General features: G+C 53.4%; 1 protein-coding gene across 1 annotated transcript in view; it reads right to left on the bottom strand.

The window, feature by feature from the left end:
- Window positions 1-17,885, bottom strand: part of GABBR2 (gamma-aminobutyric acid type B receptor subunit 2) — a 351,400-nt gene that overhangs the window by 13,532 nt on the left and 319,983 nt on the right. The window contains exons 14-15 of the mRNA XM_039234825.1: window positions 5,089-5,199; window positions 581-805 (exon numbers count right to left, since the gene is read on the bottom strand). Coding sequence (XP_039090756.1) covers window positions 581-805; window positions 5,089-5,199 — 336 coding nt within the window. The remainder of the gene's footprint in view (window positions 1-580; window positions 806-5,088; window positions 5,200-17,885) is intronic.

Raw genomic sequence — 17,885 nt, 5'->3', positions numbered from 1 at the left:
GATATGTGAGCTAAAATTGCAGCCCTAATAGAAAAAGCATCACTGCCTAACCATTTAAAAAAGACTGGAAATGCGGGGGGGGGGGGGGGGGAGGGAGGGGGGGCACCTGGGTGGCTCAGTTGGTTAAGTGTCCGACTTCGGCTCAGCTCAAGATTTCGTGGTTCTTGAGTTTGATCCCCGCGTTAGACTCTGTGCTGACAGCTCGAGCCCTGGAGCCTGCTCTGTGTCTTCCTCTCTCTCTGACCCTCCCCTGCTCTCTCTCTAAAAAAAAAAAAAAAAAAAAAAAAAAAAAAAAAGAAACACTTATAAAAAAAGACTGGAAAGAAACACATAAAAATATATAGTTTTTAGTAAAAAAACTAAAACAAAACATTAACAGTGATTATTTTTGGGTGGTGCAGCTCTCTGGGATTTCTGGAAAATATGGTTTTTACTCATTTGCATTTTCCAAACGTTCCATGATCATCACAAGCAGAGAAAGCATACAACAGCCGGGAAGCAGAGGAGAGCAGGTGCCCCCGGGGCCGAGACCGAGACAGAGACCAGAGGCTGGGGGGCAGGTGCAGAGGGCGGGCTGTACCTTGGGCACAAACACCAGGCAGAGGGTGATGGTGCTGCAGAAGATGATGACCAGGGCGACGATGCAGAACTGCACGTTGGGCTGGTCTCGGGTCAGGAAGGAGACGGCGGCCCCGATGATGCACATGATCCCCACGTTGTAGACGCTCATCCCGATGTACTTGCTGTCGTTGAGGGCGGGGATGCTGACGTTGCGCGTCTCCCAAGCCAGGAAGCACCCAAACAACTGGAATGGTGAGTGGAAAGGGTAAGTATCATTAGCACGTTAGCACACACCTGCCAGTCGGAGAAGGGGGGCCGGAGGCCCTGCCACGGGCCAGGTCTTCTGGATGTCACCTTCGGTCTCCACTGGTGGCCCCGAGGGGAGTCCTGCTGAGGAAATGCAGAGTGGGGTGTTACAGCGTCTGGTTCGCCCCACTGCTGAGTCACATACAGGAGGCCGCGGTGGCAAGGGTTGCCAGACGGGATCTTGACCACCTCCCCTCACTCTAGAGAGAGCTCTGAGGCCCAGAGAGGAGGAAGGGGCTTGTCCAAGGCCACACAGTAATATAGTGGCAAAAGTGGATTGTTTCTAGAAGTTCAGTCTTTTTTTTTACTGTTAAACAAGCCAGAGCCTCTGTGTCTGGGACTTCTATTAACCTCCCAATGCACAAAGTCACTCAGAAGGGAAAATGCATTTCCTAACTGTCCTTGAAGGTGGCTGCAGGTATATGATAGGTTCAGGACAGTGCCATGTAGGTGGAGGTGGTGTGTACAGGTACTGGGAAGTATCTATTCAGGGAAATAGTGTTCCTTTTCCTCCTTCCTAGTAGATGGAGTGGAGTGTGATGGGTGGCGCTTGAGCAGCCATCTTAGACCCAAAGAGTCATCTTAGACTGCAACATGAGCGCTGTCTGATAAAATTCCAAGGAGCTGAGATTCTGGGAGCCCCCACCAGCCCGAGATTGCTTATCTAAAGAAGGAAGCTGACTATCTTTAAAGGGTTTTCTGTCACTTGCAGCTCTACTCCTAACCAATATATCATCTCCTAACAGAAATGGACAAGGTAGACGGCCAAGGTGATCTGAAGGCTTTAGCCTTCCTGGGGGGCCTACGGGGAGGGCAGGTTGAGGAGGAAGTGAGGACGGAATGCCAGGCAGAATGGTGGTATGCGCAGGGCTGGAGGGGAGGAGCTGACCAAGACTGCTGACTTTTCAGAGCCTTCGGCTCTGGTCCAGGCCCTTCCAAGAGGCCTTTCCCCAAAGGGCCCTCTTCCCTCTGACTCCATCACTGCAGCTCAGGGCATCCAAAGCTGCATGAGCCACTTCCTATCACACTGAGGGCTTCTGCTCTCAGGTCTGACTTAGTAAGGGAGTACGATGCCGGCTGGTGGAAGGGGGGCTGGGCGCGAGGCTGGAGGATCTGGAATCCTCTGCTCTCCATTGGCTGTGTGATTTTGGGCAAGTCACTTCACCTCTCCAGGCCTCCGTGTCACTACGTGTGACATGGGAGTAATGATAACACCACCTCATAGGGTTTGTACCCAGATGAAATGAGAGGATAACCGTAGTGCTGTACAAAGCATTTTGTAAACCAAAGTGTCCTGTAACAAGGGCAAGTTAAAGGCCATTTTGTAATTGGTATTATTTATATTACCATGGTCGCTTTTCTCTCCTTTTCTCTAAGGGTGCTATCTCACACACTTACCGAATTTATCTATTTATTTAACATTCTATTTCTTTATTTATTTTTGAGTAATCTCTATACCCACATGGGGGCCCAGACCTACAAGAATTGCATGCTCCACCAACGGAGCCAGCCAGGTGCCCCCAGACCGATTTATTTTTTTAAAGATTCCTTTTAAAATGGGGGAGCCAGAATCCCAGGAAGCAGATGCTGAGTGAGGGAAAGAATGCAATGCTGCTGAAGCCTGCTTTGTGCTGGTTCCTTCGTGTGTGGGTCCCCCCTCCCCCAGTCCCACAGTGGCTATTCCGGCTGTGCTCTGCTGTCCACATCTTCCGGGGGACGAAGCAGAGGCGGGACAAGCCTCACTGACCCGCCAGGGGGCCTGCCACACCATCACAACAGTCTCTACCAGTCATAAGTGGGCGAGTCTGGGGACGTGGTGGCAGGCTGCAAATCTCTGATGACTGTGGGGAGGGAACCATAACTTGTTCTTAGGCCTTTAAAGAGTAGAATGAGGGTTTGTGGGCACAGGTTGCATCAAGGCAGATCTTAGCTGAAGATAAGGAAGAATGTTCTAGAAAAATAACCCATCTATAGTGGGTTGAACAGTGGCCCTAAAAAATATGCCTATATCCTAATCTATGGAGACTGACTATTCGGAGAAGGGGTCCTTGCAGATATAATCAAGGGTCTTGAGATCATTCTGGAATATCTAGGTAGGCCCTAAATCAGGTGATGAGTGTCATTGTAAGAGACACATGGAGGGAAAGGCCTGGAAGAGAGAGGGCCATGTGAAGACGGAGGTGGAGAGGGAGTGATGTAGCCCCAAGCCAAGGAATGCCTGGAGTCACCAGCTGCTCGGGGGGACAGGAGCACTTTCCCTGGAGCTTCTGGAGGGGGTACAACTCAACCTTAGTTTCAGACTCCTGGCTTCCAGAACTGTGAGGGAATAATGTGTGTTGTTTCAAGCCAGTCTATGCTTACCAATCTGTGGTAATCTATTGTTCAGCCACAGGACACTAATACATCATCCATGGGTTGCACGGGCCACTTTGAGGTGGGTGAGCTCCCCATCACTGGAGGTGTGGAAGCAGTGAGTGAATGAACACTTGTTGGGGATGCTTGGGGGGGGCCAGGAGTCCCGAAACATCTGACAGGAGAGCGGGCCTACAGGGCTGGGCATCCTCTTTCCAGCCTAGAAATTCTGTGGTTTCAGAGCAGGAGGGGCTGGGGGTGGGGGTGGGGCATAGAATTTTAGTCACAAAGCCTAAGGGCCGTGGGCAATTCCTGGCATACACGGGAACCAGTAAAGCACCTGAGCTGCCAAACACAGCTTTTACGGACACGATCTGGCTGAAGGTAATAGCTCCCCTGGAAGAGATAGAGTCATCTCCATCCACTTCTGCAAGTAGGTGGAGAAGATAATGGATGGTCACAACATTACAGATAAATCCAGTTTAAAGAGTCAATCGGATTCACCATAATCTAATTTCACAGTGTCTCAGGATCAGGGAATGTGGAGCTGGAGGCGACCCAGAGAGTCTGGTTTCAGTCTCTTTATTCAGCAAGCGCTGGGCGCCTCCAGTCATGGGTACCGCCATGCTTTCTGTGACAGCGTGTGCGTCCTTCCTAGGGGGCGCCACCGCACCTGTGGACACTGTTCTGTTGGACAAAATCCTTCTTTAATGTGGACTCGAAAGCTGCCTTCTGGAGACTTTGCCCACTAACGACGGCTCTGCCTTCCGGTCCCTGCCACTGCCTCTGACAGCTCCGGTGACCTGTCTCCTGAGTGCCCTTCTCCAAGCCCAGGGCTGTTGGCCAGCCTCAGAGTCCCAGCTCTACTCTGGGCACCTCCTGGGGACACCTTCAGGGTCATTACCTTGTGGGGACCCAGACTGCAGCCCAGCGATCCTCAAAGAATCCCTATGGAAAGTCGTCTCAACTAGTGTGAAGTTGGGGACAATCTTTGCCTAGGGTTGCCTAACACATGCTCTTCTCGTGTGGCCCCTCAGCAATAGTTCTCTGAAGCAGCGGGATGTGTCTGAGCAATGTGAGAAAACCTGGTTTATCTGACCTTCGGAGAGGGCTTCATTCTTGGCCCCTAAGTGAAAGCTATACAGAGGTGGATGGTGGCTTAACTTTCCTGTACAAAGATCTAAGGAGGGTATGGTAGCTAGTTTCCTGTCACTGGACGGATTTCAATGGAGGCGTGGTTTGCACAGGATGTGGAGAGAAGATTCAGGGGTCGACCTGGATAAGGTGGGGGTGCGGCTGCCCCCTTCAAATCCTTCCAGACGTATCCGGTGGGCTTGGTATGTGATCTTTGGCTCTAACGGATGGAGTGGAAAGATACTGGGTTCGGAGGTTGGAGGTTACCAGATGCCCTTTAACCTCTGTGAGCCTGACTCTCCTCATCTCTATAAGAAGAGGATGACTCCACTCACGTCCCACAGATTTTGAGAGAATCCAGTAAAAAGTGGGATGTGAACGTGTGCTAGATGTGGACAGACCGTTGTTTTGGGAGTGGAATGGTGGCCGCCGTGAGGCACACATACAAGTTTTGGGGTTACTCTGGTTCAGCTCTTGAATCTGCTACCTGCTAGCTGAGTGACCTCGGGCAAACCAAGTCTCAGCTTTCTCAGCTGTGAAATGGGGCACTGTCTGCATCTATCTCAGAGGGCTGTCGTGGGAACTGAGGTAACACGTGGCAGACACCGGGCCTGGCAGACAGTTAAGTGCTTGGTCCTGGGGGCTCTGTTTATTTTTATGTTCACAGAGGCCCCTGGGAGAGAGAGCTCTGACAGGGAAGCATCCCCCCACCTCTGCCTTCTGTTCCACACCTACCATGAGAAGCCCCTTGTAGGCATAGACGATGCCGAGCCAGATGGTCATGTGGGTGTTCTCACAGTGCTCCAGGAGAGGGCGGATGGAGATGTCCCGTCCTGCTGGGTCCGGCTGTGCAAAGAGAAAACAGAAACCCAGGGATGGCACCGGGCACCCTTCCAGCAGCCGGGGCCCCATCTGATGGCCGTCTTCCCTCCAGTGAGCCACAGCCAGTCCCTTGCCCAGGAGGCCTTTGGGGCCCCTCTTCTGTGTCCCTATGAGGCTGCCTTCTGTTTGTTGGTCACGATTCAGCCCTGCACTCTAGTTATCTGAGTTCTCATGCCTTTCAACCTTGAGTCAGATCTCCTGAGGGTAGAGTGGGTCACTCCCTGTGCCTCTAGTACTTAGCATAGGACCAGGCCCAAAGCATACATCTATAATGCTTGTTGAAAGAGTGAGAGTGAGAATGAGGCACAACATTATGTCAAGAGGCCTTCAGGTGTCTTTGGGAACTACTGGCTAGGCCAGTAGAAGGAGACCTTCTTGTCCATCACTCTGAGTGAGGGAGCCGTGGAGGCAGCCATGCTACATGCCACACGACCTATCCTGGGCCAAAGCTGATTGGACAAAGGGTGGGTACTTGACCCATAGCTGCCAGTCCAGAGTCCGGTCAAAGACTTATGAGGTTTCCTAGTTCAGAGTGCTCTGCTTGAAGAGGGATGGTGGAGAGGATCCTACCCAAATGCGTTCTCTCTCTTAATAATTTTGGTTGGGAGACTCTGGGAAAGAATCAGCCACGTGGTGGAAACAGGAGAAAAACACACCCAGAGAATGAAAAAAAAAATATTCTACATATTTATTTCCTAAACCGTTTGAGAGTAAGTTATAGACATCCTGACCTTTCAACCCTAAGTATATAGCAACTATTTCCTAAAGATCAGGAGACTGTCTTACATAACCACATATACTTACCAAATTGAGGAAATTTACCACTGATACAGTGTATTATCAGTTTTCAAAGTTTGCCAATTCGCTCAATAATATCTTTTAAGACAACTGTGGTTTTTCCAAAGCAGGACCCAGTCTGGGACTGGGTCCTGCATTTACTTGTCATGTCTTTAGTCTCCTTTAATCTTCAACAATTCCTCAGCCTACTTTGGTCTTTTATGTCATTGATATTGCTGAAGAATCCAGATGTTTTGTAGAGCGTCCTTCCATTTGGGTTTGTCTGAATGTGTTTTCATGATTAGATTCGGGTTATGCATTCGTGGCAGGAATCTTACGCAAAGTGATGTGTTTCCCTCCTTGGAGCTTCACATCAGTGGCACTCGATGGCACCTTGTCCCATTATTGGTGATGTTACTGTGATCATTTAGTTCAGGTGACGCCTGCCAGATCTCTCCACTTCAAAGGTACCGTTTCTCCCTTGTAATTAATAAATAATCTGTGGGAGATACTTTGAGACTGTGCGAGTATCCCGTTTCCCCACAAACCTCAACTCAGCGGTTCCGGCATCCAGTGATGGCTTCTACCTGCCTCACGTTCCTTTGGTGGCTGGAAAATGGTGACTTTTGAACTCTATCATTTCATTTGAATACTTGGCACGCCACTGTAAACAAGATCTTACTTTTCCTTCCATTTATTTACGTAGATCAGTATGCATTTATGGGTTCCTTTTGCATTCAGTGTTTTATAATCCCTTACTACCATTCATTTTGATGCTCAAATTTCCCCAGATTTGGCCAATGGGAAACTGGCTCCTTCATGTAGCCTTGTGTGTTTTTTTTCAGTACCTCTCCATATGTTTTTGGAATATTTTCCTACTTCTCAGCACAACAAGGACTTGCACTTTTTTGTACTTTCCTTTCCCCAGTCTAGAATCAGTCATTTTTCTGAGGAGTCTTGGTTCTTTTTAGTGTAGAATGTTATTTAGAAACCAAGATGTGGGCGCCAGATGTGTTCACTGTTCCTAGGGTATCATTACGTCTGGGCCCTCCTTCCTTCCTTCCTTCCCTCCTTCCTTCATCTATCTATCTACCTAATCTACTGATCCATCCATCCATCCATCCATCCATCCATCCATCATCATTCTATGTATCTATCCCTATCTCTCTACCATCTGTTTATAGACAGAGATAAAATCCTACATCACAGGGTTCTTGCTTCTTCCTATTCCATATCTGCATCTTTCTTTTCTTGCAGTGAGATCTCTGCTTTTCCACAATATCAAAATAGTTACTCTTTGCTCAATGCTAAATAGACACAAAATAGTTTTAGGATTTCTATATCCCTACACTACCAACAACAAATTTACTAAGTAAAGTTGAAGATGTACTTGTGAATCTATTTGCCTTTAGAACAGATCCCCACTGAAGGTATTTCAGCAAAAACTGTGTCCAGGATGGAGTTTTCCTGTGAGGCCCAGGGTCAAGGCACAGGCCTGAGAGGAAGAGGCAGGCATCCTCAGGGTTACTCGCCAGGAAGGAACACTTTGGTGGGATCCAGGGATCTGGAAAGCAGACCTTAGGTAACTGGGAATGGGAACACTATCTCTTGGCCCTGCTCTTGAGGCCTGGCCTTTGAGGTAGGCAAGGGCCCGACTCCTGTGATCTGGGGAACGATGGCACTTCCACATGAAGCAGGCAGAGCTGGACAGGTGGGGTGTCCACTCGAGCCATTTTGTAACCAGATCAGCCAGCCACATGTTCTCTTAAGCTTTATTTTCCTTTTGTTGTCCCAAGCCACAAAGAGCCTTAGCTCGGACTCTTTCGTTCCATGGTCATGGAGTCCATACACAGGCTGGAATGGATCCCTGAGGCCTCTGCGGTAGCAGCAGTGGGTACTAGTGAGAGCCAACCCAGGAGGTGACCTCCAGTCAGAGTTGCCAGGCTAGAAATTTCCCCTCTTCTGCTCCCCACCCAGGAGCTGGGCTGGATTCTAGTAAGGGTGATGGAGGTTTCCTGATGGACTTTCACTGTTTAATTGAGGAGACTGAGAAGGGAACTGGTCTCAAGGTCAACAGTGACTTATGACCATGGAAGCTGGGTTTCTCTAATGTCTGACAACGAAGCAGCCATCAGAATGCAGCAGCACAGGCCCATTAGAGTCATGCATGAATAACAAGTCCATTAATGATGATAGTATCTGCTGTTCTACAATGAAAGGCAATAATTTATGATGGACTCTAAGGTTCTCTGTGTATAAGGGACTGGTGCTGTCATACACCATTGTTCAATGTTACGGAAACTCTATTTGTGGGAGGCCGGGAATGGGTGTCTGGCTCCAACATTCCCAGTGACAGAGAGCCCTACCCCACTCGCGGTGAGTGGTTGCACAGCTTATTTATTAAACCAGAACCTTCTCTTCCTATTCCTCCACCCATTGGCCCTTGTCTTTCCTCTGGGTCCTCAGAATAATCCCAAGCTCTCTCCTTGAGTCTGCACACCCTTCGTCAGGAGGGAAGAGCTGCAGTGAAGGTACACGTCACCTCCTGCCATGAGTCGACCTGGTCCTTCAACCTGCTCAAGTTCACCATTGGTCTCTAGGCCTGCAGTCGAGCTCAGCACTCCAGGTGGTGGTCCTGAGCGAGTCTGCCTGTGTCTTCGCTCCACACCCCCCCGGGCTTTCTAAACAACTACCTTCTACTGGTGTTCATATGTTCCTTATGGTTGACTAGGACTCCATTAGGTAGTTTTCATCGAGCTGCTGCTAGCTCTGTCTTTCTCCTTCTGCAGCTGACATTCTAGCCAGATTATCTTTTAACTTGCCGGTGGCCTGCCCACCCCTACCCCCTTCATGCTCCCCATCCTGAAATCCTAGTCTGCACATCTTTTAGCCCCTTACCGATCTCAGTAAACGTAAGCACAGCCACCACCGAAGAGGTGGGAGCGCAGCAAAAAATCAAGGGCGAGCTGAGAGGTCAGAGAACTCGGTGGTCCTGAGGGTAGGCTACCCTATCTTCCCAGTACACAGGTGAGGATCCAGAAAAGAAACAAAATCTCCTGGTAATTAACACCATGATCACACAACCACATGTCTGTGCACACTGTACGTGGATCAGCGTGGCAGGACCTGGGTGGTTTTAGGAGTGATGAGGTCCATGCATTCCTGGGGTTGGGGGAACTCAACAGTCAGTACCTCTGTCCTGAATCTCAAAGCCAACTGTAAAAGCCATGTGTTTTCTTATCTGGTCCGTTCTAATCATGCCTGGGACTCGAGTTCAGAGTGGTCTGAGCAGTCACACACATGGGGAGAGATGCATCTGATGATGCAAACGGTGGGATGCTGGGGAAGGAGGGTTGGGGGGGTGTGGAAAGGCGCCACCATCTGAGCACTTACTTGGAATTGTCATACACCAAAGGGCCACTAGAGGGCACCCCAAGACCTGCATGGAGGGTCTGGACCAGCCCCGTGGTTCACCCTCTGCTGAGGACACAGAGGTACTTTTGTGGCCCAGTGGGGCCGAAAAGCCGGAAGCAGCCTCCTGGGCTACTTAAGAAGGCACCCGGTAGTCTTACCGAAGGCTAGATTTCCAGGCACCTGGAGGACGGTTCCCTCCCCACCCCACTTCCTGGCAGTGGGAATGGTATGGGAAGATAGGAGATACTGGGGAAGGTGGGGCTGGAGGACCCCTCCCTGGCCCTGCACCATCCACACTCCCGGCGTGGGCCGGTCATGCAGTCCAGGGCCAGCGATCACAGGGTACTGACCCCTGTGGATGCCATGCTGCGATCTCCCATAAGGGTCTGAGCCAGGATTGTGGCCTTGCTTCTCCGTACTTTTGGGTGCTACAGCATTTTGATTGGCCTAAATCAAGTTCCGTGGCTGACTAGCCTACGAGGGCTTTCAAAATGCTTTCTTCTCTTTTTCTTCCTTACTTGCTGTCCACCTGGGCAATTACCTAAGTAATCATTCATTCATTCAATACATAACTATGAAGCACTACCAGGACTACAGCAACAACCAGGACTGACATAAGCCCTGTCCTCAGGGCTCTTCCATTCTGGTAAGATCAGGACAACTCCAGGAGAAGCAGCCTCAGAGGGGGAGTGAGTTAACCTCACCCAGGAACAGCCAGCCTAATAATACCAAGTGCCCTTGTCACGGGTGACAGCAGGATGCTAGGTTACTAAGCTGCGAGGTCTACATAGGCTGTCTGGTTGAAGCCTCCAACAAAGTGTTGTATCCATTTTACAGATGAGAAAGCTGAGGCACAGAAAGATGAAAGAACTTGCCCTGAATCTCCAGCGAGTACCTGTTGGAGCTGGGTTCAAATCCAGGTCTGTCTGCCTCCCAAACCAGTCACTTTCTTTCCCTCCTCACCATATGTGCTTCCTGGCCTGCCCTGCCTCTCACAAGCACCACATCACATTCCAAGGGGACAGTGGGTATAATCCTGTAACCCCGCTGTACACACTGAGAGGGGCTGTTTGTGGGAGGAATGACCTAATTGCTGAACAGCGCCTCCTCTGAAGCCCCCTGAGCTCTGTGAAGGCTGTGCTCTGGCGCTGTAAGCAGAGAGCAAGCTGATAACATGCTCTTCCTGCCTGACAGGGTGTGGGGCCCAGTGGAGAGGCCACACCTGTCCGTGAGGGCCTGAGGCTGGCAGCGTTCACACCGGACTCCCGGTCCAACCGCTGCTCGGCGGGAGGCCTGCCGAAGCGACCCAGGGAAGCCTCCCCCATCTGTGCAGCGAAGACGAGCAGCTGGCCCGAGAGTCCCTCTGCATAATGCAATGACTCACAATGTAGGTCAGCGTCCCCTGCAAACGTCCTGCTTTGTCGGGCCTCGAAAACGGAGCAGCAGGAGGTCCGGGCACCGGTGGAGGTGGCAAGCCCCGAGAGGCCAAAGGCTTTGGTCCTGCTCTGCCACAGGCTTGCTGGGTGAGCGTAAGGCACGCCCCACCCTTCTGTAGACCTCAGTTTCCCGGCTGCAGAGTGAGTCCCAGGGATAACTTATGGTGCAGTTAGCATGAGGCTGAATAATTGAGGGATGACTCCATTCGTCCTATATCTCATGACAGTGTCTGTCCTACACTCACTCGTTCAGAATCGACTCGGTCTCCTGTGCCTGCTGGGGCACAGACCATGCTCCACGCCGGGTCCGGGTATAGAAGGCGGGCAGGGCGCCTGCCTTCTCGGAGTGGGCATTCTAGCAGGGGCAAACTGCACGGTGCTGATCGCTGAATAGAACAGCGATCAGCGCTGCTCAAGAAAAGTGCCCCGGGGGCATCGACTGCCGGTCGGGCAGTCCAGGAAGGCTTTACTGAAGTGGTGACATTCAGTCTGCGGCCTGAGGGGTGAGAAAGAGCAGCCCAGTGAGCACCTAGAGGGAGAGCATTCCTGAGGGAGGGAACAAGTGGGAAGGATCTGAAATGTCGAAGACCGCGGCATGTTTCAGGGAGCGAGAGGCCAGCGTGGCTGGCGTGTGGTCAGTGAGGGGCCAGCACTGCTTCCTATTCAGTCGGCACTGTGCACACAGACCACCCAGGGAGCTTGTTCAAGTGCAGATCGGGGCAGGGGGTCCGGCTGGGGCTCTGGACGCTGGATTTCCAAGCAGCTCCCGGGGCGACACTGATCCTGCCCGTCCAGGGACGCCCTTCGGGGCAGTGAGGCCTTAAAGGATCTTAAACAACAGAGTGACGTTTGGTCCTCGGCTTAGCAGCTCTTTGGTTAAAAATTCGGATTCTCCTGTCACTCGCACACCCTTGGCACAGAGTGACAGCTTAGCGCCAGTGCAGACCTGACACAGCTTGTCTGGAGGTTCTGACCCTGCAACAGACCTCGGCTGTACTGCGCTTCTGCGTGTCCTATATGGCGCTGGCCAGGGTTTCACTTCTGGGTGGGGGGTCCAGATGGTGGGGGTTTAGGGGGCCATATGCTTCACCTGTGATCATGGGGCTCTTGATCCCTTGGGCCTTTTATGCCTGCCACTGGTGTGAGTGACCCAGGCTCCCGAGCCCTGCTAGGCTTGCGCTGCTTTGAAGGCGGGCTGCTTTCGACCTTCTGACCAGCTCCCAGAAGCTGGCTTTCAGAACCTTTTCGCTGGGCCGTTCCTGCTGCTGCTGCTTCTTCCTCTTCCTCCTCCACCTTTCCTTCCCTCCTCTTCCTCTTCCTCTCCCTCCCTCCTCTTCTTCCTCCCCTCCTCCTTTTCTAATTTCAAAGTTGATTTTTGACACATATAGTAAAATTGGTAGTTTTCTCTACTGGAAGAGAGTATATATGTGTATATCAATGTGAATTTGAGTGTGTGTGGTGAAGGGGAAGGGTAGGGGAGGGTGTCTGGCTTTTTGGGGCTGCATTTCAGAATGTAAGATGATTTTCTTTTCCTGGGAAGGCAGGTGAGTCAACATTGCCTCTTCTGGGGGGGGAGGGGCAGACGGGGGAAGACGATGAGGGACTCTCAGCAAGGAAGCCTGGGCAGGGACGGGAAGGGCCCTGGGTTCAGACCCCAGTCTATCACTTGCCAGCTGTGTGACTTTAAACACATCCCTAAGCCTTTCTGAGCCGTGATTTGCTCATCTGCAGCCTCCCCGGGTTGGCAAGACCATCAAAGGAGGTAAACGGTGTGTTTAGCAGGCTTTGGAGGCTGGAAAGCCCGCTCCTTATGTGTAAACCATCATCATTATCTCCAGCTGCAGAGTCACAGAGCGCTGGAGCCGGGAGGAACCTTCTGGATCCCTCTGGGGCTGGGCTGCTTATCTCCACAGCGGCAGCCCCACATCTCTGAGGCGGCAAAGCTAGAAGCTGTCATTTCAAGGTAAGAGTTTCTTTTTAGAATGTTTAGTTATGAGTTTGGGTAAAGTATTTCAGGATCCCAGATTCTGGAAGGGAACCTGTGAGATCACACACCAGGGTTTCTCAACAGGGATGCTTCCACATGTCTTTCTTTGGAGGGGTTACAATTCTTTGCTGTGAGGGGCTGCCTTGTTCAGTGCAGGGTACTCAGAGCCCCTAGGCTGTGCACCCTAAAAGCCAGGAGTGGCTTCTGGTCACTGTAACAGTGCAAATCTCCCTCCCCCGGCTCTCCATTTCCAAACACTAAATGCACTAGTCCAATACCTCTTTTTACAGATGGAGAAACTGAGGCCCAGGAGGGCACTCAAAGCAAGTGGGTGACTGAGAAGAGACCCAGATGCAGGTGTCCTGAGCCTGGTGGGTGCCCTGGGCACCAGGTCATGCTGCAGGCTGGCATAGGAGGGGCCGGCCTTGCGGGATGCTCACCGGCCAGCATCGATGGGGATTTACCAAGCATCGTGGGTGCTTGGTACTGCTGCATCACCTCCCTGGAGCTGGCTCTTGGGTGTTTCCGATCTGTTGGTGCTATGCGCCCTTGCTCACGTCTGCCTGGAGCAACTTCCAGAAGAAGCAGCACGGGGCCCAGAACAGCTCACCTGATGGCCTCTGGCCATTCTCACGGGGCCCTGGTTTGCGGAGGGGAGATGAGGTAGGGGAGGTGGCCAGGACCTCGCTGAGGAGGGCAAGGAGCCCTGGCCAGCCTTAGGGCACCACTGGGACGGCAAGGCCCTGCCTGGTCCTGTGCAGACAGGTTTTCGTCGTTTGGAGTCTCATGGTAAATCCCGTGGCTGTGAAAGGGTCATACTTGGCGTGAGGATTGTCTTGGGGGAAGTTAAGGGCTAACAAGTGCCATAATAGCTCCTACTCCTTCTAGGTCTTTGGAGCCCATATGTGTTCGTGTGAGCATCTCTTCTTTGATCTTGACCTCAGGGCGGTCTGGTGAAGGAGCCGGGAATCTTATGCCCATGTTTCTAGGTGAGGAAATGGAGCTCAGAGAGGACAAGAGGCTTGCTTCAGGTTACACAGTGAGCCAGAGGCAGAGGCAAGCCCCACCTCTTTCTTGCAAAGCAGGTGGGAGCAGCACCATTTCTTTCGTCCTTCCCTGTGGCCTGACTCAGTTCCCCCCGGAGAGGCGGGCCTTCCCCTATTTTCCTGGGGCCTGTGTCTGAGGCCTCCGGAACAAGCCTGGAGCAGGGAGAGCTCACGGGTGTTGTCGCTGAACCCAAAGCCAAGAGGTGCTTGATCCTGAGGGTGCTGTCACCAGGCACTGGGTGAACGGGTGGGGCCCCCTGCTTCTTGGTGTCGACGTCTCCGTCTGCAGCGGCTCCCCCAGCGCCAGGGTGGAGGCCTCATGTGCTTCTCCCCCAGCCTGCCTGCGCTGGGGAGGGAGACCAGTGCCCAAACACGCCTCTCCCCAGAGAAGCCGATGGCCCAGTGGCACAGCCTCGGGAGAGTCACCAGGGGATGGCCGGGTGCCAGCGCGCCAGCTCTTCCCTCAGTTCTAGCGCAGAGAGAAGCTCGAGCTCGCTTCCTTCGGGCGGTGCGAGGGCCAGTGCCGAGCTTCACTCGATCCACACATCGCTGGCGTGTTTTGCCTTCGTAGGCAGGATTTAAAACTCAGGTGATTCACGGAACACCCAGATTTGGGGCTTCTCCTGAATAAGACGCTGGGCAGCACAGGGCCTGGCTGTGTGAACTGGGTCTGTCTGCCCTATCCCCGCTCCCCACGTCCATGCTGCTTGTCCAGCATGTCCCCAGGCCCTGGCATCCCCATCTGGGTGCGGGGGGGACCTGAGGCAGTGCTTCCCAGATCTCAAGGCCCATGAGGCCCCAGCTGACATTGGGGTAGGTGGAAATATGGGTTAACGATTCACACGGTCACCTGAGTTTTCTAGAAGCAGCAAGTCTGCTGGCCCCTTACCCTCTGAAGTCCCCTCAAGCACCAACATTCAGTGACTCCACGGCAGCAGCACCAGACAGGACGCAGGGCCGGCTGCCTGGAGTCTGGCTTGCAGGGCCAGGAAGCTCCAACCCACAGGCAGAAACCTGCCGACGGCATTTCCCAGGTGCACCTGAGAGCCACCGCTGGGTGGCCGAGGCCTTGGTTGCATCCCAGCCAGGATTTGGGGCCCTGAGCCATAGGTAGGGGATGAGCAGATCAAGGAAAAGAGCAGCGGAGATGAGAGGGGCTGTAGAGAAGGGAGGTCTGTGGCCTGCAGAGCCCACAGGAGTGGTAAGATTGCGTGCTGTAAGGTGAACCCTGAGCATAAACAAAACCGAGAGCTTTATGAGGGAGCAGCCACTTGGTGTGTACCCAGCACTGCCTGGACGGTGACTGAGGGAGGGAAAACCCCAGGCACGCTGTGCTCCTGTCCCCCTGGGGAGTTACTCCTGCCACCCCAGCCCCCAGCCTCGTCCAGAACTCCTCCTCGGGCGATTTCTGTTTCTCCAGCTCATTGCCCCTTCCTCTTGCCCTGCAGCCGAGCCTTCTGAAAAAGGCGTCTGGAATGTCATCTCCATTGTGTCACCACTCTCCCCAGGCCACGGTGATGCTCCCCATGGTCTCCAAGACCCATCCCAGTGGCCAGAGATGAGGGACCCCATTTAGTCCTCTGCCCCCAAGGCTGCAGTGGATGGGCTCTCTCCTACCACGTAGAAAGGGTCGATGTCAACCCAGCAGAGAGAGGTGTCTGAGGAGCACATCCCCGGAGCTCAGGAAACTAGCCACAGCTTGCAGGGGCCTGGAAGGCAGAGCCCAGGACCCATGGGGGCCTCACCCTCTCCCGGATCTTTGCCTTTCTCTGCTGGGGCCCTCTCGCTCCCCTTCCTCCCCCGGAGGAGCAGCTCTCTTTTGGGTACCCCTTTCCTCGACATTCCTGGGCTTCCAACCTAACGCTTCCCATCCGAACTCATCACTCTCTCTCTTCCTCCCATGAGCTCAGGGAACCGCTCCACCATCCACCAGATGAGACCAGAGTCCCGGGCGTCTCTTCTTTTCTGATCCCACCCAGGCCCCCAACTCAGAGACCTTCAACGCTTCTTAAACTGAAGGAAAGATGTGCTGACTCATGACCCCAGCATCGTGGCCCTCTATGGTGGGCCCCACATATCTCTCCAGCCTTGACGCCCATCATCAGCCCCATCCATCCATGGCCAGGCCCCATAATGTCCCCTCCTGGTCCTGGGATGACCCTTCTTCACTGCATGTGAACGGCACCTGTCCCTCCACGTGCCAGACTCTGCTAAGTGTGTCACACACACAGCCCGTTGCATTCCTACGATCACCGCAGGAGTGAGCTCTAGGGAGCCCCTTTTCAGGGGTGCTAAATGAGTAGAGGAGAGGCTGAGTGCTGTGTTCAAGGTCACACAGGCGCTAGGTGACAGAGCTGCGACTTGCTCCCTGGTCTGCCCAACTTCCCAAACCTTTGCTTTAAACCACAAATCCTGAACTACACCAAAGTGTGCCCTGGTCACTCGAGTGCTCCCAATGGGTTTCAGGTGCCCAGGGCGGTGCTCTCCTCGGCCATAGGGCGCATGGCTGGCCAGGCACCTCCAGCCACCAGCTGCCTCCACGGTCACTCTGGTGTCCTGCCCTATGCCAGACGTGGTCCTGACCCCGAGTTGGCCAGAGGCAGCCCCTCCTCCTGTACTTTCCGGTTGGGCCTGGGCATGCTTGCTGAAGTGCCCACCCACCCACAGCCTGCCCTAGGCCGGCACCCCTCAGCACCTGTCTTTGTGGGGGTAATTGGTCCTGGCCTGGGGAGAGATCTGTGGCCCCAGAGGTGAGTACAGCTCCTAGGGGGCCCCGTTCAAGCTGCCCAGCTCCCGTCCTTGGCAGCACTGGCATCGCTCCTGCTCAGCCCACACCTCAAGGCTGCCAAGCTGGCCCTACTCAGCCCTGGCCTGGCCATGCCGGTGCGGTGTCCCTCATCGCCCTCCCAGCGGAGCCTGCTGCATGGCCTGGCTGCAGGTGCATAGCTGCACGCGCAGCCTGGTGAGAACAGGAGGGGACAGAGCTAGGCTGTGAGGACGCTCTAAATCAGGAAGCTGGAGCCTGTGGGGTCCTGGACGGAGCTACCGTATTCCAGTACTGCTGGGCACGGGCACTCAATTTTATGGTTTTCAACGCCATTAGATCTGCCTAACAACCCTAAAAATTTAGTAGCGTCATCAGCCTCGTTCCCATTTTGCAGAGAGAACACCTAGTCCAGGAACAGGCTGTAACTCACCCAAGGGCACACGCTTGAGCCCCACGTCCTGACTCCTAGCCCGGGAGTCTGCTGTGTGTGCTCGCCCCGGGAACTCTGGCTCGTCTGGAGTCCCGGGAGGCCCAGCTCACCAAGGAGAAAGGGAGGCGGCTGTCTGGGCGGGCGTCAGGTGCTCCCTCTCCTGTTCCCTCCTTCATCTCACATTTTACCGTCTGCCCTTGCCAGGCGACAGTAGGGCAACAGCACAGTGACGGGCAGCTGCGGGCCCAGCCTCTGGACCAGGGTTCTGGCCCCCGTGCTGAGCCCCAGGTTCTCCTGGATAAAAGCCAGAGTCACCTGCTTTAAAGGGCTGCTCTCGGCACGGAGCAAGGGCCGGGTAAGACAAAAGACTACAAAGCCCAGATATACACATGCCCCAGGGTAATGCAAGTGAGAACAAAGCATCCATTTCATTTTCCTGTTGTCATTCAGGGAGGCAGGCGGATTGGGAGCCCCCAAAGTGCAATGTTGCAAAGATCCTTCCAAAATAGAATGCTGCGATTGGCGCTGCTGCCACCGCTGGCCGCGCTCGGGATCCCCGGGCAGCATCAGGCCCCGGCGGGTGGGCAAGCCCCCTTCTTCACCCCACAGCCCGCTAGCTTTTCCCCTCTTCTCTTCTTCCCCGTCCCCACCTCGTCTCCTTACACACACACACACACACACACACACACACACACACACACACAAAGTCTTCTGAGATCACACTGTTCGGGTTTGCAGACTCCCACACCCTCTGGGCTTCAAGAGACTCAAACATTTCACTTCCATTCCTCAA

This window comes from Hyaena hyaena, unplaced genomic scaffold, assembly GCF_003009895.1.
Source record: "Hyaena hyaena isolate Hyena2069 unplaced genomic scaffold, ASM300989v1 scaffold_93, whole genome shotgun sequence".
NCBI classification, from domain to species: Eukaryota; Metazoa; Chordata; class Mammalia; order Carnivora; family Hyaenidae; genus Hyaena; species Hyaena hyaena.
Note: the sequence above shows the minus strand (reverse complement) of the source record. Positions and strands in the feature narration are given on the sequence as shown.